The sequence below is a fragment of the Pectinophora gossypiella genome, chromosome 9 (genome assembly GCF_024362695.1).
Source record: "Pectinophora gossypiella chromosome 9, ilPecGoss1.1, whole genome shotgun sequence".
In the NCBI taxonomy this organism is placed as follows: Eukaryota; Metazoa; Arthropoda; class Insecta; order Lepidoptera; family Gelechiidae; genus Pectinophora; species Pectinophora gossypiella.
In genome coordinates this window covers 8385282-8413207 of record NC_065412.1, presented here as the reverse complement: position 1 = coordinate 8413207, position 27926 = coordinate 8385282, and the positions used below count along the sequence as shown (strand labels likewise).

General features: G+C 36.6%; 3 protein-coding genes across 16 annotated transcripts in view; 1 reads left to right on the top strand and 2 right to left on the bottom strand.

Annotated features, from left to right (window-relative positions):
- Positions 1–91: 91 nt before the first annotated feature.
- LOC126369577 (cytochrome P450 6B2-like) lies at positions 92–3634 on the top strand. Its single transcript, XM_050014058.1, has 3 exons — positions 92–1452; positions 1550–1710; positions 3444–3634. Exons 1-3 carry the CDS (start codon positions 102–104, stop codon positions 3453–3455), a joined length of 1524 nt encoding a protein of 507 aa, XP_049870015.1. The 5' UTR covers positions 92–101; the 3' UTR covers positions 3456–3634.
- Positions 3632–19480, bottom strand: LOC126369796 (centrosomal protein of 290 kDa-like). Its single transcript, XM_050014360.1, has 32 exons — positions 19298–19480; positions 19128–19203; positions 18753–19024; positions 18531–18666; positions 18314–18450; positions 18000–18107; positions 17630–17920; positions 17371–17558; positions 17014–17301; positions 16769–16899; positions 16508–16682; positions 15555–16396; positions 15315–15477; positions 15089–15227; positions 14871–14980; positions 14623–14799; positions 14273–14534; positions 13958–14195; positions 13174–13858; positions 12811–12945; positions 12619–12724; positions 12358–12531; positions 9465–9658; positions 9081–9230; positions 8659–8793; positions 8320–8474; positions 8067–8233; positions 7067–7230; positions 6069–6196; positions 5306–5400; positions 4655–4792; positions 3632–3840 (listed from the first exon to the last, which is right to left on the bottom strand). Exons 1-32 carry the CDS (start codon positions 19478–19480, stop codon positions 3775–3777), a joined length of 6408 nt encoding a protein of 2135 aa, XP_049870317.1. The 3' UTR covers positions 3632–3774.
- A 469-nt stretch (positions 19481–19949) lies between these two features.
- Positions 19950–27926, bottom strand: part of LOC126369484 (uncharacterized) — a 156668-nt gene continuing 148691 nt past the window's right edge. For 13 of the 14 annotated variants that reach the window (XM_050013910.1, XM_050013912.1, XM_050013911.1 and 10 more), the window contains 7 exons: positions 26135–26185; positions 25495–25749; positions 24188–24428; positions 23388–23552; positions 22802–22931; positions 22161–22306; positions 19950–21778 (listed from right to left, as the gene is read on the bottom strand). In XM_050013910.1, coding sequence (XP_049869867.1) covers positions 21756–21778; positions 22161–22306; positions 22802–22931; positions 23388–23552; positions 24188–24428; positions 25495–25749; positions 26135–26185 — 1011 coding nt within the window. In that variant the 3' untranslated portion in view covers positions 19950–21755. The remainder of the gene's footprint in view (positions 21779–22160; positions 22307–22801; positions 22932–23387; positions 23553–24187; positions 24429–25494; positions 25750–26134; positions 26186–27926) is intronic. The other variant, XM_050013906.1, reaches the window with a different exon arrangement.

The following is a 27926-nucleotide window of genomic DNA, read 5'->3' as shown; positions in this document are numbered from 1 at the left end:
AATCAATATTTTATTTGGAGTATTTGCTTCAATAAATCGTACCTATATATAAACATACTCGATACTTGTGTAATATCTATTTTACAAGAAGATTGAACAAGATGGTGTTAGTAATCGTAACGTCTTTTACCATTGCGTTAGTAGTTTTGGCATATTTATTTTATAAAAAGTTTACTAGAACGTACAGCTATTGGAAGATCCGAGGTGTCAAAGGGCCAACACCCCAGTTCCCTTTTGGTAATTTTAAACGTTTCCTTACTAAAAAAGTTTCCTTTACAACGTTAATAAAAGAATTTTATAATGAATTTCCTGAAGAAAACGTTATTGGAATATATCAAGGCTTAACACCGGTACTCATCGTCCGAGACCCAAATATAATGAAACGCATATTTGTAAAAGATTTCTTTTATTTCCAAGACCGAGGTTTTGAATTAAATGATGAGAAATTAAAAAGGAGTAATTTGTTTACTATGAATGGTGAAAATTGGAGAGTTTTACGGCAAAACCTAACCCCCATTTTCACCAGCAGCAAATTGAAACAATTTGTGCAAATTCTCAACAGCAGTACAAAAAGTTTCATGGAATATTTAGACGAGTTAATTCATGAAGAAGTTACGCATGAAGCACGAGGTTTGTTTAGGAAATATTCAGGTAAAAGTTTACTAGCAGTCCATTTTGGATACCATGTGGACGCTTGGTCAGATGAAATTAATACATTGATTGAGAAATGTGATATTATTTCGAAGCGTATGGGTGTCTTTAGATTCTCTTTAATAATGTTACGTAACTTTGGAATTACATTTCTTGATAAATTTACGCGGATCGTACCGGAAGATTCGTTGAATTATTTTGCTAACATTGTCAACAAAATTACTAGTGAGAGAGAAGGAAAGCCAAAGAGAAAAGATGATCTAATGGACTTGTTGCTCATACTGAAAGAAAAAGAAAAAAATGCATCTGGTAACAACAACAAGGTGATAGAATTTACCAATGATATTCTAACAGCACAGGCTTTAGTATTCGCTCTTGGCACATTAGAAGCTGTATCAACTAATATGGCGTTTATATTCTACAAACTTGCATTAAATCCTGACGTTCAAAATCACTGCCATGAAGAAATTAAGTCAATCATGGAAAAGTACAACGAAGAACTCACTTACGAATCACTGGAAGAATGTAAATATCTTTCTATGACGTTTGATGAAGCGCTACGCACAGCTCCTGGCGGAATGACTTTTAGGCAATGCTTGAAAGATTATGAGATTCCAGAATTAAATCTGATGATTGAAAAAGGAACTCTAATCTATATACATTTCTCGTCTCTACAAAACGACCCGAAATATTATGAAAATCCTAGTAAATTTGATCCGATGCGATTCGCACCAGAAAATAAGAACAAAATTGCTAATTTCACTTATTTGCCGTTTGGCGAGGGACCCAGACATTGTATCGGTAATGTCGTATTTTTTTATATACTTACTTAAGTACTTAATAATCATACCGTTCTCATTCTTATAAAACAATTCATATCTTTTTGAAATATTTTCAGCAAAGCGTTATGCAAAATTGCATCTAATGGTGGGACTAGCTCACTTCATATACCGATATCGATTTACGCCTTCGGAGAAAACTCCTCAGGTTCTGCAACTCGATCCCAGATACTTGGGTCCCGTTTCCGTTGATGGCTTGTGGATAAATATAGAACGAAGGGTAAGTAATATATTTTTAAATAAACTTAAATATAAAGAGAAAATTAAATCGAAAAAAAATCTGACTTGGACGGGACTTGAACCCGCAGCTCGACGAGCGTGTCCTCCTCCAGTCCATGTGAAATTCTGTCGATCTATACAGGGAACGACACCGAGAGTGACACCGTAACGAATACTGAGGGGGATGATTCAGACTATGATTCTGAGTTAATATCAAGTCAAATTTTCCGTCGCAAAATTCATGTTTCTTTTTTAGCTTTTCAATTCTAAGATACTTTTGCAATGAAAAATTAGACTTGATAATATATTAACTTAGAATAATGAGCTGACTCATCCCCTGAGTATTTGTTACGATGTCACTTACACCCATAATAGTAAGTACAGGCACGTATGGTTACAAGTACTTACGTACGTACAAATACAAGTACGTATGGTTGTTAGTGACATCGTAACGAATACTGAGGGGATGATTCAGACCATGATTCTGAGTTAAAATCAAGTGGAATTCCCTGTCGGATATTTTTTTTTTAATTATTTTCAGTTACATACTTTTGCGACGTAAAATTGAACTTGATATTAACTCAGAATCTGGTCTGAATCATCCCTTAAAACTTTCCGTTACGATGTCACTAACACCCTGTATAATATCATCATTAAGCCGACACCGGCGCAATCATTCTGGAATATTGAGTATTAATATTTCATAGACCAATAAGTCTACAGTTACATGTGGAATTCAACTTATCGTAAAGACACCTTACCTATTTTTAAATGACTTTTTTTATTTTACTCTTTTCTTTATAACTTAGTAGTGCTTAGGAAAAGTCACAAAGAGAAAATTAAATGGAAAATATCTGACTCGGACGGATTTTTATTTTTATAGCACGGATGAGTGCTATAAAAACAAAACTCATTTAAAATTTAATTTTACGATCTTAGATAAAGATACAACACTATGCGAGTCCTTTATCTAAATTACGAATGCAACCTTCGATATTGTTCCGCACCACCCAAATATACTGACAGTTGTTGCTTCCGAATACATCCCTCTTAGGGACGGTACTGAAAAGTATTGGCACCCGAGAGACGTATATACGATGCTGACGACCTGATCACTTTAGCGGCCAATCAGCTCGCGACAACAAACACTTCAGGACCCCGATACTAACCCCGCCGGCGTGATTAACGATTCCCCTCATTCAGCGCTTATCGCTATCAAGTCTTTTTTACGTCCTCCCAAACCCAGGTCTAAAAAACCCTAAAATTAAAAAAAGAATCTACCGCCTCCAAAATTTTTCTTTTCTCATCCTATTTTTTAAATTCCGGCCAGTGTTGCAATGTCTCGTAAACATTTTACTCTATTAGAATTGACCTGACACAGTGCATGTCCTCATGCACTATTAATTCGTATAAATGTGATGCTCTCAGAAGACGCCCGGAGCCGAGATTCGTGCCCAACTGGGCACCTTCAGGCCTGTTGCCTTAAATTTTATACAGGTAGAGAACCGTCAGAGCTCCCCATTTTTCTGGGCAAAATATTGGCATTTGGGTTTTGGTTTAATGCCATTCGCAGCAAATCCACAATAAGTCACGTCAAAAAAAGGTAATGCAACCTGCAGTGGGACGTAAGTATTTTGTTTTGTGTTTATGTTATGCAACCTACACACATTCAAGTCATCAAGACAACAACTGGCAGCCACTGTACGTAGTGTAATTTGTTTAGTTTGTTTTTAGATAAATGCATAATTCAAGCACTAACCTGAGACGCGCGTTTGATGGAAGTAGTACCTACACGGAACAACTGCAAACGTTTCTGAAGCAGCTATATCTTCTTTACCTACCATTTCATGTCATTTTAATACATTGATTTTATTATTAATTAGTACTTAGGCATTAATAATAAATCAAAGTACCTATTTCATTTATATCTTTACTTTTTATCTCATTCCAGTATTACATATATTTCATTGGTTATATAAATAATAAATTGACGCTTAAAATAAATACTTATTAATCATTTAAAGTAAAATGCAAAAAAAAATATTTTTTTGATGAAAATACCTAATCAAGCTGATAAAAAGCCGTGTTTATGTTTGGTAAGTTCATCCACTTGTCGACGCAACATAGCATTCTGAAACAGATAAGAAAATAACATTCACTTACGTGTTGAACTATTTTTCTTAGTAGTAGTGGCAATTCGCAATCAAGACGCATTAAATGTAAAACCTAAAAATATATAAACATAACATAGCATCTAGCATATATCCCCAAAGGAGTCATCTTCTATCGTATGGGTTGTGAGGTGAATTACCCTGCCGCGTTTGCATGATAACCGCGCGCGGCGCGAATTATATCGAGGGCTTCGACCAATAAACGATACGAATGCTATCTACGTAGATAGACGTCAAACGGCTATTGTTCGAAGGCTTCGACATAATTCGCGCCGCGCTCGGCGCGGTTGCCGTGCAGAGCCTACTGGTGTCAGGGTTATACTATTGAGCCGCCAAAGGCCCCTGACATGGCTCATGTAACGACTACTTACTCACATCAGTAAGTAGTAACCGGGACCAACATCTTAACATGCCTTCCGATGCACGGATCATTTTACTTTCGGACAATCAGGTGATCATGAATATGAATGTAATGTCCTAACCAAACTAGGCATTCCAAAGTGATTTTTGTGATATCTCCCCACCGGGATTTGAACCCAGGATCGTGAGCCCATCGCTCAAACCACTGGATCACGGAGGCCGATAAAGATAAAGAGAGTTAATAGCAGGTAGATACTGTAAACCAGCTAACGTTGTAAGCTTGAAGAATGCAATGCGAGTAAAAGAAGCGAAAGTGGAGTGTCAGAATCGTAGCAACTGAAATTCGATGGTCTCGGCCTATTCCAATAATTGAAAAAGCGGTGGTTTTAAGTGGGTACGTAATATTACACGAACCTCTCTAAGTAAGTCGTCTTCTCTCTCGGCTGCAATCTTGAGCATTTCCTTAGATCTTTCCAACAGCAAGTCCTTGTCCTGTATACTTCTTTTCAAGTTCGCTATTTCAATCCGAAAAGATTCCAGCTGAATGCGACTCTGTAACGTAATAATGATTCTTATTTTCTTGTGTGGGTTTTGAAATCAATGACACCTCATCAACCCACGAGGATTATTGTCAAGCTGCCAAAAGGCCTTTTGCTACCAGGGGATATTTTGCGAAAGGGACATTATGCGACGAAAGGCAAGGCTCATGTAGCGACTACATATACTTAGTTAAGTAAGTAGCCGAGACTTTAGCTAGCCAAAGCTTAACTTGCCTCCCGAAGCACGGAATCATCTTACTTTCAGACATTTAGATCACCGATGATCAGATGATTGGCGTGTTAACCAAACTAGGGATCATAAAGTATTTTTTGTGTTAGGTACGTCTCCACCGGGAATCGAGCCCAAGACCTTCTAGATTGCGAAAGTGATAATTGACAGTTTAATTGGTATATACTAAGGCACCAAGAGCGTTCCGGGGTTGGCAGCGTCCAATGTTTGTTATACGCTCCTAGTCCAGCATAGAAGAAAAAAGAAAATAGGAAGAAATACTGCCGTATGAACTACCTTCTCAGGGCCACTCCTGTCGCTACTGGGTCGCGAGTCCGGCCGTCTCTGCACACTAGTGGACTTCTGCTCTGCTTGTAACTTGCTTACTAATCCTGTAATGGAATACAAAACACGTATTGAGCATTATTGACATCAGGTAGAGTACCAACCTCATCAACCCTGGTGTCAGGGTTACTATTGAGCCACCAAAGCCCCCTGACATGGATCATATAACGTCGAGTATGTACTCGTTATAGTAACCGGGACCAACGGCTTAACGTGCCTTCCGAAGCACGGATCATCTTACTTTCGGACAATGTGGTGATCAGCCAGTAATGTCCTAAGCAAACTAGGGACCACAAAGTATTTTTTGTGATATGTCCCCACCGGGAATCGAACCCGGGACCTCCGGATCGTGAGCCCAGCGCTCAACCACTGGACCACGGAGGTCGTTATTTAAATATTACTTAGGTACTTACCAAAGGTTATAGAGAGCTACAGCTATGGGTCGGTCGCATTTTTAACGTATTGTCGTACGAATACATACCTGCCTCAGTGGGTAAATGTGAGTTGTTCGTCAATTTTAGTCTATGCTAAAATTTACGCACAGTTGACACTAAGTGTGCGCGCTCGAATACCTAGTAGGAAATACCTAGAAAATAAAGATTCTTCCCGCATTTTCGTAGATAGCGAATCGAATTCGCTCAAAAAAACACCGAATGTTATATCGCCGTAAGTTTCGAATTTGAATTTTGAGGGTACTTTTTGGTTCCTTACATACCCCTGAGCGTGAGCACCGTCTGTTCAAGGTCATTGACTCGATGTTGGTACGTCGTGGTGGGCGTCGTCTCCATCGAGTTCACCTTCAAATTCAACTGCACATTTTCTTCTTTCAGCATGTCACAATAGCTGTAGATGTATGATATTTATAACATTATTATTATATGGAAGTATAATACAATTGATTTGTTTTTATTATATTTATATATTTTGATTTACAATACATAAACAGCCTATATACGTCCCACTGCTGGGCACAGGCCTCTCCTCAATCAACCGGAGGGGGTATGGAGCATACTCCACCACGCTGCTCCAATGCGGGTTGGAGGTGTTTTCACGGCTAATAGCCGGGACCAACGGCTTAACGTGCCCTCCGAAGCACGGAATCATCTTATTTTTTCGGACAATCAGGTGATTCAAGCCTGAAAAGTCCTTACCAAATAAAGGACAGTCTCATAAAGTGATTTCGACAATGTCCCCATCGGGAATCGAACCCGGACCTCCAGATCGTGAGCCTAACTCTCTAACTATATATGTGCCCATTTTAGGGTATTATTCCTTATTCTATGTGAACATCGGCCCAAGGGTTTAGGCGTGAAAAGGTTCCAGACAGAGTTTTTACTTTCGCATTGATTGTACTTACAATCAATGAGAAGGATAGATGTTTATGTTTATAGATATTATTAATTTTATGGCAATATTTTATTAGTCGGTTCACAGAAGAAAGAAAGTTAAAATCCGAATAATGAGAAACAGCTTAAAGTAGGCCAGGCCTTTTTATCTGACTTACTAACTACGTAATGGATAAAGATCTCAAGTACATGGGAAATTTTATTCGTGTGCCGAACAGGTATTTACGGGCAGCAAAACGTGCGTAGATGTTGGCAGCAGCATAGAATAAGGAATAATACTAACAAAAGTAAAGCTGAAAATGTCACGGAATAGGCTCATGAGCAATATCCTCGTAGACTAAAATATTAAAATACTCATTAAACTCACCTCTTCCAATACTCAAGTTCAGTATGGTCCTGGGCCTGACTCGGTTTGAGTGGCGATCGGATCTGAGCTTCCAAAAGTGTCGACTCTAGTTTCAGTACCTGTCCTTTCAGGGACGTGTTCTCTGCTAACGCCTTCTCATACTCCAAAACCAGGTGTTCATTTCCCTGGTCGGGAGAAAGTTGGTTATTATGAATCACTTTATCGAGTCGAATCACTTCTTACATTGGCCAAGCCAAATTGAAAGGTGGCAAAAATAGGATGGTAGGTAACACATAACTATATGCTATATGCTATGAGGAGCTCGGTGGCGCAGCGGTAAACGCGCTCGGTCTGCGATTGTTGAAGTTAAGCAACTTTCGCAAAGGCTGGTCATAGGACGGGTGACCACAAAAAAAAGTTTTCATCTCGAGCTCTTCCGTGCTTTGGAAGGCACGTTAAGCCGTTGGTCCCGGCTGCATTAGCAGTCGTTAATAACCATCAATCCGCACTGGGCCCGCGTGATGGTTTAAGGCCCGATCTCCCTATCCATCCATAGGGAAGGCCCGTGCCCCAGCAGTGGGGACGTTAATGGGCTGGTGATGATATAATATGCTATATGATTTGATACTTTAAAATCCATTCCATTTATAAAAAAACTTATTAGAATGGACACAATCCCTTTTGTCGGTTTTTACGACATTCCCAACTAGATAAGAAGCTGAAGGCGTTCTGTGTTTATTATTTGCCCTCAGTTCAGCATAGAAAAGATGACATCAGAATTCAGTAAACTACTTAAGTAAGTACGTATGTTACGTTCGAAAGGTTTATTATTATATTCTGAATAGTTTGTGTTCGCTTCCCCTGACTAAAAGATGCTTTATTACCCACTCAAAAGACGGAAGATGCTTTATTGATGCTTTATGATACCATCGATATCATCGATTTGATATGTCTATCTATCATGTCTGTTGGTTGAACAATATTTATTTACAGTGTAAACCTATTATTAACTTATATCAACCTTATCGGCAGCCTCAAGCGCAACAATGCGTCGTTGCTGCGCCTGCACTCGCTCGAGCAGCGCACGCGCCGACACGCCTGGCTCACTCGGCGACAAATCCTCGCTTTGATTGCGTCGCTTCTCTGATCGCTCACTATCTTGCTTCTCTATCACTAGCACTTTTTCACCTGAAATGTTTCGACTTGTTAGCCAAAAACCAATATTAACTAGGTAAGTATCGCAGTTGTTTGATAAAGACATAGTAGATACCTACTTTTGACTTCATTGAGTCGCAAAAGAAGCACTCGTTTTTCCTTCTCAAGTCTGGACACAGCAGACTTAGCGAGAGAGACGCTTGCTTCCAGTTTCTTCACTTCTGTGCATTTATCCTCAAATCGCGCTTGCCATCGCTCGGCTGCTTGTTGCGATCTGTAAATATCGAAAATAAAGGGGATATAATATGATTAGACCGGTGATACATACAATTTGGTATTTAACGAACTAAAAATACGGTCCTTAATTCAAATTAGAAGTTAGGAAATTGCGCGATGGGACAATCGAGCCATCAGGTAAAGCTCGCCTTGTCGCTGCTTCTGGTCTGCTCTGGCCTTACCTCTTCCACTTATCCCAGAGCGCGACAGTGGAGTGTGTGTCGCGACGAGCTGTCATCAGCTGGGCCTGCAGTGACGCGATCTTGTTATGCAACGCTGCCGACTCCGCCGTCGCCACCTTATTGCCGGATGTGCTTCTGTAAAAACGATGTCAAATCCTTACAACTAGCGTACTTTTTCACTGCTTTTATTTACCACCATTAATTGCCTATTGCCGGAAATAAGGGCATTTTCATGAAACTAAACATAACATGAAACTAATATACTACTGTAGTATTAAACATATTTGCCATGTGACAATTAAAGGTAAAGTTAGACAGATCATTTCTGTCTTAAAATTATGTAAAATAACAGCCATTAACTATCTTCATTAATTTTATCATCCAGAGGTATATCAAAGTATCAAGAAAAATCTTTTACTTACATACGAAATACTTGGTTCTTGAGGTTCTGAGCGTCCAACCGGGCTCGTCGTTCACGAGCAGCTAAAGCCTTTATTTGCCGCCGCAACATAGCATTCTGCTTTCCTGTCAACTGCTTCTCGCGACGAAGACGTTCTATCAACGGCTCTTGCCTGTTAAACAATTGCTAGATAACGCGAGATAGAGATAAATGGAAAGGAGAAAGAGATTTGAATAAAGAATTTGAAATTTAATTTAAATGCCGTCCGAGTTCTAAATTTCGAGTGATTGTTGTTAGAAATCTAACAAACCTCTGTCTTTACGGTGTTACAGAGTTATGCAGTTTCCGAATACGGAAAGTCATAATTGTGTAATCTATTTCCAATAGTGGATTCGTCTACACATACCAGGTTGAGGAAGTAGTTGATACTCGTAAGTCATCCTGCGTCTCATGCAGGTCGATGGAGGAATCATACTTAAGCTCAAGTCTCTCCGAAGGTTGTGACAAGCCGTCACTTGCCTCTTCTACTTCGACAATAGCTGACAGGTCAAAACTTGGATCCGTTATCGACAACATTGTTTGCATGCTCATTATTTGAGTCTGCAAAAGACCAACATGTACTTGAACATTTTTTTTTTAACAAAATATATAAATGACAATGGGCACTTTTGTATGAAACTTGGTCCAAGAACCTCCACTGATGAGACTTATATGTAATGAAAGCTTATGCTTTCCCTATGATTCTGGCAAAGTTCTATCAGATTCTGTCCCGGGGTTCTTTTTTTACAGCCATGTTTGTACTGACTAAAAATGTGATAAAATACAGTGGGAGCTAAAATCGACTCAAGATTTGTTGCTGGATAACTAAGTCTACATAAATAATTATGTATCATATTGTATATCATTTTAAAGAGGATCTTTTCCAGAATCCGAAACATAAAAAAAAAAAAACAAAAAAATCTTTTTGTAAGCGAATTATAGTCAATTTATATCTGCAGCGCCATTGTTTCTCGGTAGCTAAGTTCACGTTTCATGCCTTTTACCCCTTCCAAAAGTATCTTACCGATTTTTTTTATATTGCTTCCGGAATTTGATCTGAGTAATAATAACAAGAAAAATAAATAGACACCTCTCCGATAGAGACCGCCTAAGCTATTGCCTATTGCAAGAAATCGTCATCATTAGCAAGTCATTACGGTATTGCATATTATAAGCTTATCAGCAATTTGGAACTTGGTCCAAGAACCTCCACTGGTGAGACTTGCATGTAATGATAGCTTATACTTGTCCTATGATTCTGGCAAAGTTCTATCAAACTCTGTCTTAGGGTTTTTTTACGGCCATATTTGTCCTGAGTGTACAGTAGTGGACTGCAAAATCACCTCAGGATTTGTTGTCGAAAAACTATTTAACTAAGTCTATATACATAATTATATATCATAATGTATATCAATTTTAAAGGGGAAGGTTATCAGAATCAGAAACACAAATAAAAAAATGGATTATGTAAACGACTTTTAGCCAACTCACGTCCGTAGCACCATTTTTCTCAGCAGCTACGTACGAGTTTCGCGCCTTCCAACCTTTCCAAAGGAGCCCAATCATTTTTTTCCTTCTTCTGATATTGCATTCTTAACCTGACAAGTGACAACAAAGAAAAAAAAATAAAAAATAAGAAGAAATAAAATAGATACCATTCCGATAGAGGCCGCGTAAGCTATGGACCTATTGCAAGATAACGTACTCAAAGGCTAGTCATTATAATCCAACAGACGTAACATGATTAGAATGCGGCGGGACGGAAATGTAGTACATCGCCTTATGCGAAAGAGACGAAATATGTGTCTCTTTAACACTAACAGTATACAGCTTAGTACGAGAGAAACAAGAAATAAGTCATTCTAATCAAGATGCAATACAATGACTCTATTGTATACAAAAGAAACACATTTATTAAACAAGTTCAGGCAATAACTGGTGCAAAAGGCGGCTTTATTGCCAAGGTAGCAATTACTACCAGGCAACCTTACGTTTACGATACGTTTGTTGTACCATTCGGCATTGTTTATAAGACAAGATATAAGCCTGGATTAATAAAACAAGATTGTGGTGAAAGAAAACATACTACATTTGCGTCCTCCCGCATTCTAATCATGTTACGTCTGTTGGATTATAATGACTAGCCTTTGAGTACGTTATCTTGCAATAGGTCCATAGCTTACGCGGCCTCTATCGGAATGGTATCTATTTTATTTCTTCTTATTTTTTATTTTTTTTTCTTTGTTGTCACTTGTCAGGTTAAGAATGCAATATCAGAAGAAGGAAAAAAATGATTGGGCTCCTTTGGAAAGGTTGGAAGGCGCGAAACTCGTACGTAGCTGCTGAGAAAAATGGTGCTACGGACGTGAGTTGGCTAAAAGTCGTTTACATACTTAATGCATTTTTTTATTTGTGTTTCTGATTCTGATAACCTTCCCCTTTAAAATTGATATACATTATGATAATAATATATAATTATGTATATAGACTTAGTTAAATAGTTTTTCGACAACAAATCCTGAGGTGATTTTGCAGTTCACTACTGTACACTCAGGACAAACATGGCCGTAAAAAAACCCTAGGACAGAGTTTGATAGAACTTTGCCAGAATCATAGGACAAGTATAAGCTATCATTACATGCAAGTCTCACCAGTGGAGATTCTTGGACCAAGTTCCAAGTTGCTGATAAGCTAATAATATGCAATACCGTAATGACTTGCTAATGATGACGATTTCTTGCAATAGGCAATAGCTTAGGCGGTCTCTATCGGAGAGGTGTCTATTTATTTTTCTTGTTATTATCACTTAGATCAAATTCCGGAAGCAATATAAAAAAAATCGGTAAGATACTTTTGGAAGGGGTAAAAGGCATGAAACTTGAACTTAGCTACCGAGAAACAATGGCGCTGCAGATGCAAATTGACTATAATTCGCTTACATAAAGACTTTTGTTGTTTTTTTTTTATGTTTCGGATTCTGGAAAAGATCCTCTTTAAAATGATATACAATATGATACATAATTATTTATGTAGACTTAATTATCCAGCATAAAATCTTGAGCCGATTTTAGCTCCCACTGTATTTTATCACATTTTTAGCCAGGACAAACATGGCCGTAAAAAAAGAACCCCGGGACAGAATCTGATAGAACTTTGCCAGATTCATAGAGAAAGCATAGGCTTTCATTACATATAAGTCTCATCAGTGGAGGTTCTTGGACCAGATTCGCCCATTCTCCTTTATCTTCCTGTTACATTACCTTAAGCCCATGCACCACAGACTTCAGTTGCTCGATGTGGGCATCTTTATCAGCTAGTTGCTTTACAAATGCAGCCTTCTGCTCTGTTAGTCTTGAACGCAACTCCATGTGTTCTCGTTGAGTATCATTCAGCTGAGACAGCCAGTGCTCATTCTCTGCTTTGTATGATTCCACCTAAAATAAGTAAATTGCAAAGTCAATATTTATTTAAATCTTTAGCTGTTCGTAAGATGACCATAAAATATGGATAAATTCACTCACTTCATGACAATGTCTTTCTTCAAGCTGTGAATTCAATTGCTCCATCTTCGATAGTCGTTCTGTTGCCAAATCTTTCCAGCGGTTAACTTCGCCTTGGTACATCGTTCTGTAAACAATTTAGACGTACTTAATCAATATTACGTCAACACAATTTTTACGGTTGGTTGTTAACATATCACCGAATCCACTAACAATTCCGACCGGCACCCATCCAGTTCACTTTGTAATTTAAAAGATTTATCTTCAAGTTCTGTTATTTTCAAAGTATATTTACAAACTACTTCTTTTAGTGCTTCAGAGTTAATAGCGTTGTTATCACTTGCTCTCCTGTAACGAAATACATATAATTAGCTAATAACCAAACAACGTCATTGGTTTGAAGAATTTTATCTATAGGTACAGAAGCGTCACAGTGATTGATGAGCAGTAATCGGCCAAAATTTAAGATGAGCAATTAGATAAAGCAGATGCTTTATTTACAATTTTAACAATAAATATAATATTTATCATCATTAATTAATATTTATTTTTCATGCAGTTTCATTAAACAATTACCTATCTAATTGAGTTTGCAGTTCAGTAATTGTCAGTTGCAATTTCTTGACAGATTTTGAATACTCTTCTCTTTCATTGTTTAACAGCTGTTTGTACTCTGCAACTATAGCTTTTTTATCATTTTCAAATTCTTTAAGAGCTGCTATAAGAGTTTTATTGTCTTCGTTAGCGGCTTCTTTCGACCTAATTATTTCAGTGTATTGTACAGACTTCATGTCATCAATTTGTTTTCTCAATTCATCAACAGTTGCATGCAAACTTTCATTAGATCTGTCTCTTTTGTTTAACGTTTCAGTGAGGCTCTGAATCCGTGATTCCAAATTGTTTTTTTCCTTATTTGAGACTAAAGCTTCTTCGGTTTGTTGACGTGCCATCTTCATAACCTCATTCAATTCTTGATTTTTCTTTTCAAAGTGATCTTCAAGATTTCTAATGTACAATTTTAATTCATTCTCGTTTTTATCTTCAACTGTTTGAACTGATCTATTACATTGAGTTTGTCTATCTAGAGATATAGTTTGAACGAGAACGTTTACCACTTTTGGAGTGCTGGTATGCTGGGTAGGTCTAATTGGAGAACCCATCAACACGTCTACACTATCATTTTTATCAATCTTTGTCATATCAACATTACTCTTTGGTGATCTTAGTACTTGAGGTTTTGGTAAAGTAATGGTTTCGCTTTCTAAAATAAGTAAATTAATCACAAAATATACAATAATATTAATGTATTTACTGAGCTACTTATTATGAAAAGATACTTATAGCTTTATAAAATACTTACTTCTAACATCATTTTCATCATCAGACTGGACATCTTCTATTTCTAGTTTGAGATCGTTGTCTTTCACGAAAGAGCTTCTTCGTTCAATTATGTCATCAAAAGTTTTTTCAAATCCTTGATTAGTTAACACTAAAGTTTTTTCTAAGTAATTACAGCGTCTCAAAATTTCCTCGCGAGATTGTTCTAAGATTTTTAACTTCTTTTTGCAATGATCTAAGTCTCGAGAATGTACTCCTTGCTAAAAATACTTCAGATATTATTATTCTCATACTTAATAAAATTAATTTCAACATGATAACTTTTTTTATTACTTACAAGGACAATATTTTGCAACTTGTGCTGGCAACTATCTTCATCGTCCAAGCATTTATTTTTAGATACATCCAATATTTGATCGAAAACACTGTGCTTTGTCATCAATGTCGAATGTAGATCTTCAATTTCGTTGAGTTTCTGATCTACGTCATGGCTTTTACGCGAAATTTCTTCTATTGTGTTTAAATAATTCTCAAGTGACACGAGTGGAAAACTTCCTTGATATTGTTGTCGAAGCACTTGCATCACATCATACATGTATCTATCACACATAAATCAAAATTATTTGATAAAATTCATTACACCATAATTAGTAATTCTACCTAATTTTAAGTTCTCAAAGTACTTACCGAAACCTAGCTTCATATCTGAAAGCGTAGACGTCGAAGATCTTTTGACGAGCCTTTAACATTTCCTCAGCTTCAACTCTCAGTTGCTTTTCTTTATTTAAACTTGTATTCAGCCTTTCTATTTTCTTATGACTTTCTGATGATTGTAAATGTGCTACAAGAACTTCTCCGCTCAACCTGACAAAATGAATTTTATATACGAAAATATTATAACTTTAGTATGTTACGGGTCACCAAACTTCACTCACCTCGCAACGATGGCTTTGTTGTCACCAACAGATTGTAAATCAAGAATTTGGTGTCTTAACATATTGATTTCCATGTCGTAACTCAACTGTCTTTGTTGGCTATCTTGCAACTAAATTAAAAGTAGTAAAAAATACAAACTTAATTAAGTAACACGTTAATTCACACCTCACCTCACGTTCACCTTATTTTTGTATTTAAATAGAAGTTTCCTACTTACCTGCAATAAAGCAATTTCTAATTGACTCTCTACATGTTGACATTGTTCTTTTAAGATTTTGTTTTCTTCAGCTAATTTCTCAAGTTGGTCTTTCATAACATTCACTTCTTCTTTTGTTGCACCAGATAATGTTTCGTCTCTGAAATAATGGTGATATATTTCACAATAAGTACTATTTAATTTAATAAAACGTAATTTATGAAATGTTCTTAGTCATTTCACTTACATCATTTTTGCTTGAGCTTCTTGTAATCCTGTATTTTTTGCTTCTAAGAATTCAATGTGCTTGTTCTTTATATCTAATTCAGTGCACACTTGTTGAAGTTGCTTCGAATATATTGACTGTTCAATATTTGACATTATTATTTTAAATTTTCCACCTTCTTTTACTAAAAATAACACAATTATAATTGACGACGCAATGTAATTAATTTTATAACAAAAAAATAAATATATTTTCACTTACACTGGTTTTCATTCAGTTGTTGGCTGAAATAATTGATTATATCTACTTTATCATCTTCCAAGCGCTTAAACAAATCATTCACCTCAATTCTTTGCTTGACATCGGTTTCTATAAGTTTCCTATATTTTATATTTATTTCATTTAGTATTTCATTTTGTTTCCAAAAGGTTTCGATAGGTATCGAGTTGCGTAGTTTGTCAGTCAGATTTGTAATTGCAAGAATTAATTTCTGAATTTCTGATTCGTAATCTGTTGCCATTATCATAGTATCCTTTTTACATTCTAAATAATCATTTTTCATGTTTTCGTTTAGAGTCCTAATATATTTGTAAGATTCCTCCAAATACGAACATTTTCTTTGTAAAAAACTTGCACTAGGAAGGTTCACTATTCCGGGAGATATATCACTTATATCTTCTTCAACATCTTGACATACTTGTGCCTTTAAATTTTCAATTTCTGCCTTGTACTTTTCCTCTTGAACAGTCCATTTGTTCTGGTTATCAGCTGTCTGTATAGCAATAGAAGTCATCTTTTCAAAGAGAGTTTTGAATTTATCATGAAAGTATAACAAACCATTCTTTAATTGAATCTCATAAATATTATTTCTTTTCTTTGTTATTTCTTCTATACTATTTTTGTCATTGAAATCTGTTATAATCTGCTCATTATCCGACATCCATGTTCCAAACTCTCCTAAGTTTAAGCTTGTACTCAGTTCTTTAGAATCCGGTTCTGTTGTAGTTTTAATCTTTGAGTTCATATCTTGTAATTTCTCTTCCAGTTCCCGAGACTTTTCTGTTTCTTTAGATAGTTTATGCATAACATCAAAAGTCTCCTTCCTAATTAAACAAACACTTGTTTTAGTACACAAAAACTTATCAATCAAAATAAATATTCAAACAAGTTTTGTTAATCGTTACTTTTTTTAAAAAAACAAAAATACTTATTACCTTGCTTCATGCAGAGCAGTCAACAATGCATCTTTGCCACCTAAGGCAGCTTTAAGCTCCATCACAGTTGTCATGTGAGGTGCAAACCACCCGGCTGCGTGCCGAGCTTCCATAGAATTTAATATAGCTTCCAAACTAGGGCATTGCAACGCTAGTATTCCTGATGTAGTCGTGCCTTTAATAGGATATGTAAAAATTTAACATCTAAATCTAAATTAAATAAATGTTTAAATTACATATTCTTTAAATTTAAGTACTCACTATTGTCTTTCAAAAAGTTCAAAATTTCTTGAAGACCTTTCCGTAGTCCTTCATTTTCTTCAATTATAGTTTCCATTTCTTGATTTGAAATTTCGGTTTGTTCTTGAGATTCTTTGCGCTTACTTATTATACTGAAATGTACATTGAATACACGTCATATTCATAACAATCGAGTTACCTAAATTAAATTAGTACTTAAGTAATTAACACACACACACACACTGTTTTAATTAGTAAGTACTTACTTTGAAGCCTCTCCACTACCATCTACAGGCATTGCATCGTCGTCGCTGTCAGTACTTTGACAAATATCATTTACTTTGTCCTGATTATATCCCATTCCTTTCAACTGCTTAATTAATTTGTTCACAGTAGAATTTAGACTACGATTCTGCAATTCGACTGTGACGAGTTTATTTTCGAACTTTCTAAGATCTTTGACCAATTGCGCGTTATTTCTTTCTAAATCACGATATTTCTTCAGAATTCCTTTGGTTGAAACTTTTTCATCCGCTGGTATGTTAAATTTTTGTCTAAAAATAATGTTTTATTTTTGAGAAGAATACTTACATAAAATAATCGACTAAATTAACAATACTAACCTCATCGTTTCATTTTCCAATTGTAAATCATCTACAAGTTGGTTCAAAGTATTTATTTCCTGCACGAGAGATTTGATTCCTTCGTCTTTAGATTTTAATTTGCGTTTTTTATTTTTTAAACCTTCCAGTAAAGAATTTATGCCATCGTCTGATCTGAGCAGCTGTAATTGTGCTGTTATTTCTGTCAACTATAAGTCAGAATACATTTAATTATATAAATTTAAAATTAATTCATTCAATGAGTATTACTATCACTTACCTCTTTCTCTCTTACTGCAATCATTTCTTCTGCACCTTGCAAAGCTACATTTAAACTTTTAACTCTTCGTTTTAGTTTATTAATCATGATTCTTTCTTTACTGTCATCGCTTTCATTTTTAGTATCAGAGATTGAATGATCAGGACTTTCTTCTAGCATGGTTTTAAGATGTTTATTTTCTTCTTTTAACAAATCTATGAAATTAGCAGATTCCAAAATTTGATTTGTAGCTTCGGATAACTTCTCTTGTAATTCTCTTATTTTTGACTCTTCTGCAGTGTTTCTCTTTACCTAATAAATCACCGAATAAGACATTATAGGTACCTATTACAAACTATATGAGTCATAAAGAAAGTATTTTATTACTTACTTTTGAAGGAGATGGTCGAGATTGTGAGGCGTGAATAAGATCTTCCTTTAGTCGTGTATTTTCGTGTAGCAATACATCTATTTCTGATTTTTTGGATCGCGCTATGTTCTAAGAAAAAAATATTAAGGATAGTGAAGGAAGTAACAGATAGACATACACACACAAAAAAAGCTCGTAATTCCTAGCGAGGTAGATTCCTATCGAGAAGTTTATTAAGTTGGCGGCGACAATTTACGACGAGCTAGGTAGTACCTACTAAGTGGGTACGTGGGTATAATTACATAATAGTATGTCAATAAAATCAAATATTTCACCTTCCAATGTAGAACCTTGGATTTTATTTCTTCATAAATGTTTTCTCTTGTAGATTCCTTTTCGAAAAGTTCTTTTCTTAAATTCTCTATCTCATTAGATAACATTACTTTTGCCTGTTCAGACTTCCCTAGACTTTCTGAAATAAAGGAAAACGAAAGTGGGCTTAGTTTATTATGTCAAGTTTGAACAAAAAAGTATTAAGTATGGTGTTTTTACCTTTTAAACTGGAATTCTCATTATTAATACTAAAAAGTTGATCAGTTAAATTCTCAATGAGCCCTGTAGCTTCAGTAAGTTTGTCTTTTAACACAGAAACCTTTTCCTTCAATTTCGTATTTTCTTCTTCTAAAACCTGTAGGTAGTTTTTATGTAACTTTTGTAAGTCATTTAATAATTAATAGGTATGTACTTATTTATAGAAAATATTAATAAACTTACTTTGACATCACCTAATAGTTTTCTTATGTGTTTGTTTTTCATAGTTAGTTCGCTTTCAAGTTCTTCCATAGCATTCATTTCAGAAAAAGCGTCACGACTAGATTCGCTTTCTCTATCAAAATTAGTTTTATCATTTTCCAGCTTACTCTTAAGACCTTTTAGTTCAGCTATATCTGCATACAATTGCTCCAGTATTTCTTTATTGGCTTTGATAATTTCTTCTTGATGTCCTATTGTTTCTAATAGACTGTCACTGCTTTTAGTAGGAGATTCTATCGGAAAAATGTTCATTATTTCTGATGGTAGAGGTATACTTCATAAGATGTGCATCGTTTAAGTATTTAACTAATTTTAAAATGAACGTAGAAAACTTACCCATATAAGTACTTTTAGATTTTTCTTTTCCGGCTTTTCTTTTCGAAGTTTCTAATTGACCCAGCAAATTGTTGACCTTTCACCAAAGGTAATAGAATTCGTAAGTAGGTACCTACCCATTATAAATTCGTAAATAATAAGTTATTCCAAGATAAGTAACAAAAGCTTACCTGTTCGTTTTTGTATTTTAAAATATCTTGAGAGAGTCTGAATAATGTTTTTAAATCGGTGAAGTTGAGTTCGATATCGTCTGCTTCCATCCACGACAAACTTTCGCACAATTTCTCTTTGTCGGCTTGGGCGAGCTCCCTCTGAGAGAAACTCAGAATCTCCCTCCAGTCCGTCTCAACCATTATTGTTTTATAAATAGGTAATTCCTATTGAGAAATATTTCCAATTTATTTATCTAAGTACCGATTTATGATGACGAATCGAGTGAGCCGAATTCTTGACGCATTTGTTTGAAATATGCGCGGGTTCGTTGCTTAGCAACGGAAAGAGTATTGCCATTCTATAAAATTAAAATTATAATAATATAGTCTTGTTATTTAAATTCAGATCTTTAAAAAGGTTTTTGTTTGTTCAGCCTATTTGAAAAAAAATGCAAAAAGCCATTTAGCGAATAAAAACCTAGCAAATGGCATTCAATGTTTTTTTTCAAGCAGACACGGTTGGAGAGTAAAGTTCATAAAACATGCAGTCATTTGTTTTAACTTTTTATCCAACTATCTATTTTTAATTTTAGTTGATTACATACGACTGTAAAATAATTTTGATATAGAGATTTTTGTATACTTATTTTAACAATAAAACGAAATTGGATATAAATAGAAAGATTATTTTATTAGATGTGATGATTTTGAACAATAGCAGTTAATGTTACATCATACATTGAGGTGTCAACAACAAAATAAAACATTTGTGCTTTTAAAAATAAATTAACAAAATACAACAATATGATACGTTTAGGTTATGATAAAGAAAGCATTGCGTACCTACTACACAAATCAAGCATATACATAGGGCGAGGGAAATGACACTTTGGTAAAACCTATGCGTATAAACATTCACTTACAAAATCTGCAGATACATCTTGTTTATGCCATTATAGTATATACGATACGATTCAACGTAGTTTAAGACTGTATAAAACATCAATATAGTATAGAAAATACTGTAAAGAAATATTAATTTTAGATAACAATGTAGATATACTATAGTCCCTTACCAAATCTGAATCATGACTAGACATTCAAAAAACATTTTCGAACAACGACATTGGTTATAAAAAACGAATAAGCACGTTTCGTGTACTTGTTCAGACTAATTAGCACTCGTATCATTACACCTAATTTAAAATTAAGCATGCTACATGTATTGTCCACGTTGCCAAGATATACTCGCCCTATTTACACTAACCATTGCATAGTTCTGAGTATTATGATGTGTACACGTCTATAGCCATTCCGGTAACTAATACTTGGTAATACATTGAGGTACCTACTAGTGATTAGGTTCAATAAACGAGCCGATTCACAAAACGTCTAAACTTTTACTGATTATGATAACTATTGATAAATTTCAAAGTTTGACTTTTGCCGATATGTGATAGTTGTAAACTCCAATGAAGGGTAATGTTAGTATGTCAGGATTAGTAATTCACGTGCCAGCTTCATTCTTTTAAAATGTTACTTTTAAAAGATGAGCCCTCAGCCTCCTACATTTTAAATAAATAACTATATGCTAAACAATTTTACAGGTATATAAGTATTTTTATTATTATTTTTTTTACAATTATACAACAACATAATTATCCAATAAACATATCTTTGGGACTCTTAAATCAACTTTGGATAAATTAAAGTAGACATTGTGATTTGTTGTTAGCAGCGGACGTCGACCCCAGCAGGCCACAGCCACTGGAAACCTATCCGACTACTGTTATGTTAGTCCATGACGCGTGTTAAAATGTTAATAGACTTTGGCTTAAGAATTTCGAAAATATTGAATATTACGTAATAGTTGAAATACATCGCAAGTCAGGGGTGTAACCGTCAAGAGAATTAACTTGTCATTTAATTACAAAGATATCTTAAAAAAAGTTTACAAAAAAGTCATGGTAAAAATTTGGTATTACATTTACAGGTTAAATAGGCCTTCGTGACGTTTGATTGCATTGTATTTTTTATGTCTGTCGACTTGTATATTGGCGCTTACAAATTACTAATATTTTGGTTTAGGCCACCTACGATATATGTGTTATGAACACTGTTCGGTTACTCAGCCACAGCCGTGCTTACATACTAGCCTGAAGTACATTCCACTTCAATCTAAAAGGAGAATTCCTTTATACAATTCAGTTTGATCTTAATGTCAGTTGATTATAATATCAATTTCATCGATTGTCATAGTGTTATACAGCAGTTGTGTTACTTGAGACGCGAGGGTAAAGTAACGCTATTTAGTCTAGACACTGACTTTCTGAAATCGACTTTAATAAGGAGCTGTTGCAAAGTGGCAGTAGCGATGATGTATGTAGGTCAGTATGCAGCGCGGTCAGCGCGCGCGGCGGCGGCGCGCGCACAGCGCGGCGCGGCGCAGGCGCCGCAGCAGCGACCACTCGCGCTATCAGATGCGCTCCACGTAGTTACCTGCAGCGACAAATTTACATTAACCCCTGACGATGTCGTTTCATATGAACGTCTAAGTAAAGCGGCTGCACATGTGTTGACAGCGTTAAGCGCTGCAAGAGGGTGAATGTCGACCACGCCGGCGGGGTCAGTAAGGAGGTCCTGAGTGTTTACTGTCGCGAGCTGATTGGTAAACGGTTGAGCAGGATTGTACATGGGAACCAGATCCCAGAAACTCTACCCAAGCCCTACCACTACACTTATAACTCAAGTGGGACTCTATCGTGGTTCTTGCGACAGAACTTGAAACCAACCAAAAATTTGGTTTTTAAAGTCCAAGCACGTCTGGGAGGACATAATTTCATCAGTTGATAGAAGAGTTAATGGAAGATATCATAGTTACCGGGGAAGGTTCCGAAGCGGCCGGTGCGCTGGCTCGAGCCGACGTACCAGCCGTCGTCGCACTGCTCTAACACGTACACCGTGTCGCCTTCATTCAGCTCCAACTCGTCCGGGTTCTGTGGCCGGTACTTGTACATCGCTCGGTACCTGCGAACAAGTCAAATTAAGATTAACATGTTAAACAAAATAAGTCGAAAATCCTTCGTGGTGATTGAATATTACGTTGAGTTTTATGTTGTGTCTTCTACACAATTCATGCTAGATTGGGAGCGTATGAAAACGTACAACGCTTTCGACTATCTTTTCGGCCACGTCGTAAAAACCATAGATAAGAGCGTAATATGATTACGCAAGAAGCGCATTTTGTGACCATAATTCGGCGCTGGGCTGATCGCCTGTCACCATAAAATTCTACATGTAATTGATTTGAAAAATGGCTAATTTAAATATAACAAGCGTGAGTTTATCTTTCTCAAGCAAAGCTGTTCCGATGTCGAGATTTTGTGCATTACGTGGGTCATTTTGTGCATGTTGTGGGTGATTTCGTGCATTATGTGGGATGACTGTGCATGATTTTGTGCATTTTGTGAGTAGAATTATGAATTTTAAATATTTGGTGTGGTTTTAAACAAGAGTACTAACGGCACAGCCTCGGCGTTGGTGTCGACGTAGAGCGGCTCGCGGTTGTTGAGGTCGACGCCGGGGGCCGCGGGCGGCCCGTACCCGCGCTCCGAGGGTGTCAGTGTAGCCTGCGCTGGTTTAGCCACGTAGCCTGCGAATATAAATATGAAAAACATTCGTAAACTAGCTCGTATCCTGATGCCCGCGAGGGGACAAATACTGCTGTTATAGAACTTTCGACAGAGGAGTATTTTTTATTTATTTTTAGACAACCGATGCACAAGATATGAACCGGAGCGGGCGTCATAACCATGTTCTCTCAATCCTCTCGCCGGACCACCACAGCCACAAATGCAGACGCGCGATGTACATAACGCGTAACGCGCGTGTCTACGCGTAGAGTGCGTAAGTGAAAAAGCGCGAAAAATACTCAGCTCGCCCAGTAATATATTTTCGTGCCGTTCGCGGTGGATGCTGCGGGCTCCTGGTGTGCAGAGGCGAAGGCATTTGTGGCTGAGGTGGGCCGGCGATTGCGTCGGGAATGACACGAGGTAGCTTATTTTGACATGTCGCATAGTACGTGGTATTATTGTGGAGCGGGCGGTACCTGGCAGCGGCTGCGTGGCGGGCGGCGCGTTGCTGAGCGCGGGGCTGTTGAGCTGCGGCGTGTACGAGTGCGCGGCCAGGGAGCGCCGCGCCGCGCCGTTCACCAGCCCGTGCGCCGCCGGGGACGCCGCCGGCTTGTCCGCGCCTGCAACCGCCGCCGCCGCCTCTAGAATTAGTAATAAAAAAATAGGATCAGGGGGGTTAAAATGGCCACATCGAAGCAATTCTCCTAAAAAGCAAGATTGCAATTTGACATTTGCGCATATAAAAGTAAGTGCGCAATGCACACGAATGTCAAATAACAATATTGCTTTTTAGGTGAATTTTAGATGATTTTTTTAAACAATATACTTAAGTATATAGGAATGTAAATATATAATAAGCTAATTAAGAATGTGGTGTCTGTGTGTGTTTGTGAGTGAATGTGTGATATTATCTCGACGGCAGTGTCATAATGTGAATGTGTGTGTGTACTGTAGAACGTTTTAAATCCGGTAAAATCGCATCACATCACAAAAAAACCCATAATGCAACGGGAGACCAATAATAACTTAGGACTTAGAAAGATTGGGATGTGGGTAATGATGCAATTGATAAGTTAATCGACGTATACTGTCATATTGACATTGTAACACGCAAACTATCTCTCTCTCTCGCTCAGAAGAATTGTATGCGTTACGCTATAGACCTTAAAGTTAAATTTGTTATGTTAAGTTTTGGATTGACGCTTCGGCTCTGCCCTAGTATAAACCAACCGGCTTCGCTTATGAGAGGATCAAGACAATTATCTCTAAAACGTACCATGTTTTGTTTGACTAGGTTCCTGCAGTATAGTGACGTAGGAGTCGGGGAAGATGCCAGTTTTGTTTCCGAGTCGGCCCTCCCACCAGTTGTGGTCGATGCGTCGCGTGAGCACAACTAGCTCGCCCTTCTTCAGAGGCAGTTCCAAGTTCGTTTGAGCCGTAAAATCGAACTTGGCTCGAGCGCGACCTTCTATCACTGCCGGCTTCCTTGGTGATTGGGCAGCGTCGCCTTTTACGATCTGAAAATACATAATTCAAAATTAGAATCTGTACTTGTATGACCATAGAAGTAGTAGGGTAGTTTCCAACTAGTCAAATCAGCTCCTTTACTAAACGTCAAAACGCGAAAGCAACTTGTGGCGTCATAGAAAAACGTGACAAAATTCATAAATAAGTTAAGTAGAAAAAAGAAAACGTTTTTTGTCACCTTTAGATCTGTCTTTATTTAGTAATCAGAATTTCATAATTTATCTTTGATCTAGGAAATTACCCAGTTTTGAAGGATTAACAAGGCAATTTGAAGCAATTCATCTAAAACAGCAATATTGCTATTTGAAATTTGTTGACATTGCGCACTAACTTTTATATGCGCAAATGTTAAATTGCAATATTGTTTTTTTAATGAATTGCATCAAATTTTTATAAGGCCTTTTGTTTTAACCTTCTTTTAGTTGTACTTTGTTTAGGAGCGTCTCATGGCTATGGAAAAGAAAATGCCGTAAAAGGGGGTTATACAAACAAGTAGATGTGTTTTTTATCTACCTATGGACATGTTAACGTTTTCGGTAGATAACTGCTTTTGTCCATACAGCTTAGTCAATTTGAATGCGTACCTTTACGGGTTGCATAAGCATGACTAGTAAAATCGCGCGACGAACATTATTTTACGATAAATGACAAAAAGTGCGCGTAATCTCTTGAGATTCTACACATTACACAACAGACAGCTATTAAAACGCACCTTTAATTATATATCTTCTTTGATTCGTAGATTGAACTCAATTACGTTGACTACGACAAGACAGGATTTATATGAGAAAAAGGTTATGAAAGTGATTGATGAGCATTATGTAATGCTTTGTAGCTTGCTATGGACGTATCTAGCACCAAATTATGGCAGCGTCAAAACAAAGAACTGAATTCATATAAAGGCGACTGATTATCATCAGACAACATTATCCTATAGCTCGTCAAAGACAATTTTCGGCAGACGATAGGTAAATCAAATTAAATTGACAATTTATTAGAGAATGTTGAAAATCATAATAATAGCGTTTGGTATCCAGTTTATAAAGGTAACCTTACCTCAATATAATTGTAAGGGAATAGTCCTATTCTTCCATGTAGCTCGCCTTCATACCAGTTAGCGTCTATCTGCCGTCTCACGTGTATGATGTCTCCCTTTCTAAAGCTCAGTTCTCTCGCAGTCTGCCCGTTGAAGGCGTACAGCGCCCTAGCAACCACTCGCTCCGTTTCGTCGTACCGATTCAACGGCAAAATATTCTTCTGACTCGGGAGGAAGTTATCCTGATGACGTCTGCTTTGCATATCTTGAAGCTCCTGTAAATATTAGTTCACGATTGTAAACATGTTTAAATGATGTCCGCAATATTTACAAAGCCATTTTCAAAACTCATTTTGATTGAATATTCGAGAAAAACCATGCGAAGCCGAGATGGAAAGTTAAATTTTGAATTTTAGATGAGTTTGATATCTTAATGGCGAAAAAACAAGATGGTCTGATAATTGCTTGTTTTACAACGTAATTGCATCTGATAGTCGAATGGTATAATTTTATTTACACAGATTATTAATTGCAATGAAGAACTAGATGCAACATGTTACAGTTTAGCTTTTATGTGTTTTTGTAAATAGGTGATAATATAATTATAAATTAGGGAAAGTTAAGAAACACTCGTCAGTCACACTATCTCTCAAACTTCACCTTGATAGAGGCATCAAACGCTTCTATGTCGAGGGGACTGATATCATTCTCCTGTAAATATCAACATGCACTCAGTGAACATAAAGTGGGAAAAAGGACAAAATTATATAATGGAAGGGAAGATTTAGCCACACTGTAGTTAACTAATGAAAGGTTTCAAGTAGCGATAAGAATTATTCCGGTAATGAATACTACCAACCGTATCGCACATATTGGAACAGTTTGAGCACATAAAACAGTATCATTGAATTTCTAATTTCCCACTACACTGCACAAAATGTTAGCACGCATTTCTATAGGTGTTAAATCTGTGTGTGTTACACCATGATTACTTTTCCCGCGCGCTTCGTTTGCACTGCGTCCGTAGTACCGCGAGATGTGTTATGTTATGCTCAACTCACATACTGTATTCACTAACAATTTTCACTTTCCCCTCACTCGTCACATAGAACGCCCTATTGCTTCACGTTTAGAACCACATTCCAACAAAAACTACACAAAGAGAAGCAAGTCGATTTGTACCTATATGATATGGTACCGGTCATTTTGGTCAACGGATTTTTATTCAAGGTATGCGCGAGCCAAGGTCGTTCGTTCGGATTTTTTTTGATCTAAAACTATTCGATAACGTCACGGCACTCCTCGCTGCGATGCGTAAACGCTCAAAGATAAGATCTATTGATAATTTAGTTTTTTTAATAAGGAACGAGTTCCTTATCTTGCACAGTAAAGGTTGTTAACATTCTCCTTTATAAATTAGAAACAATTGACCAAAACGATTTTAGGTAATTACTAATTTAGATTAAATTATTGTTGCCTGTTACGAAATGCAATTTGTCGTGTTGAAACATAAAATCATTTATTTCCGGAACTAACCAGTTGAGGTAATTGTTTTGTTATTACTGCTTTAAAATGCACAACAAAGTAATGTAATCTATTGTTAAATCTCTCTTTATTCTAATTTCAAAAAACACGAAACTTAGTTCGCCGAATTCTATTGTAAAACAGTTTAACGACACTACTCCGCGCTTCGTTTTGCAAAACACGTTTTACATCTTATTCTTTGAACTACGAAATATAATGCTAATAATATAACTAGTAGGTAGGTCTACTCAATTACAGTTAGCGTTAACTGTGTATCGTCACGCAATCCATATTCGCATCTTTCTTTACTTTTTATGGAACCGGCGATTGACGTCCGATAGTCATAAATGATCAATTATGCGCTTTTCCAGTAAAAGTGACGCTGCGAGTATGGCAATAAAAAACTGGAAAATCTAGTAGTTGGTTTCTCCAAGGGCTTCAACCGCAATCATAATCGAACAGGGCATAAAGTGAGATGTTTGCGGATAATTTCTCCGACCGATGACGGCCGGAGAAAACGCGGGAAAAGTCGGATCGAATTAGAATTTAAAATGGCTTCCACCTTCGTTGTTGACGATTACACTGTCTTTTTACTTAACATTGCTCACATTTCATTTAACCATATAAGATATAATTTAATAGCTTTTATTTTTAAATAGGTACCTAGATAGCGATGTTATTTAACATCGCAAAAAGTGAAGAGCGATTCATTACATGCCAATTACTTCAGCTTAAATTACGCATTACATGTGCATTCATAACATTACCACTGTTACTAACGATGCTTGGATAATTCCGTTTACTTCCTCGTCCATGATTTAGGTTACTATAATGATCCGAACTTGACAATAATGCCCAGTGACGGTTCGACGTGGAACGCTCACGATATTATGTAAATACTGAGCATGCTTAGTGGAAGACACGAATG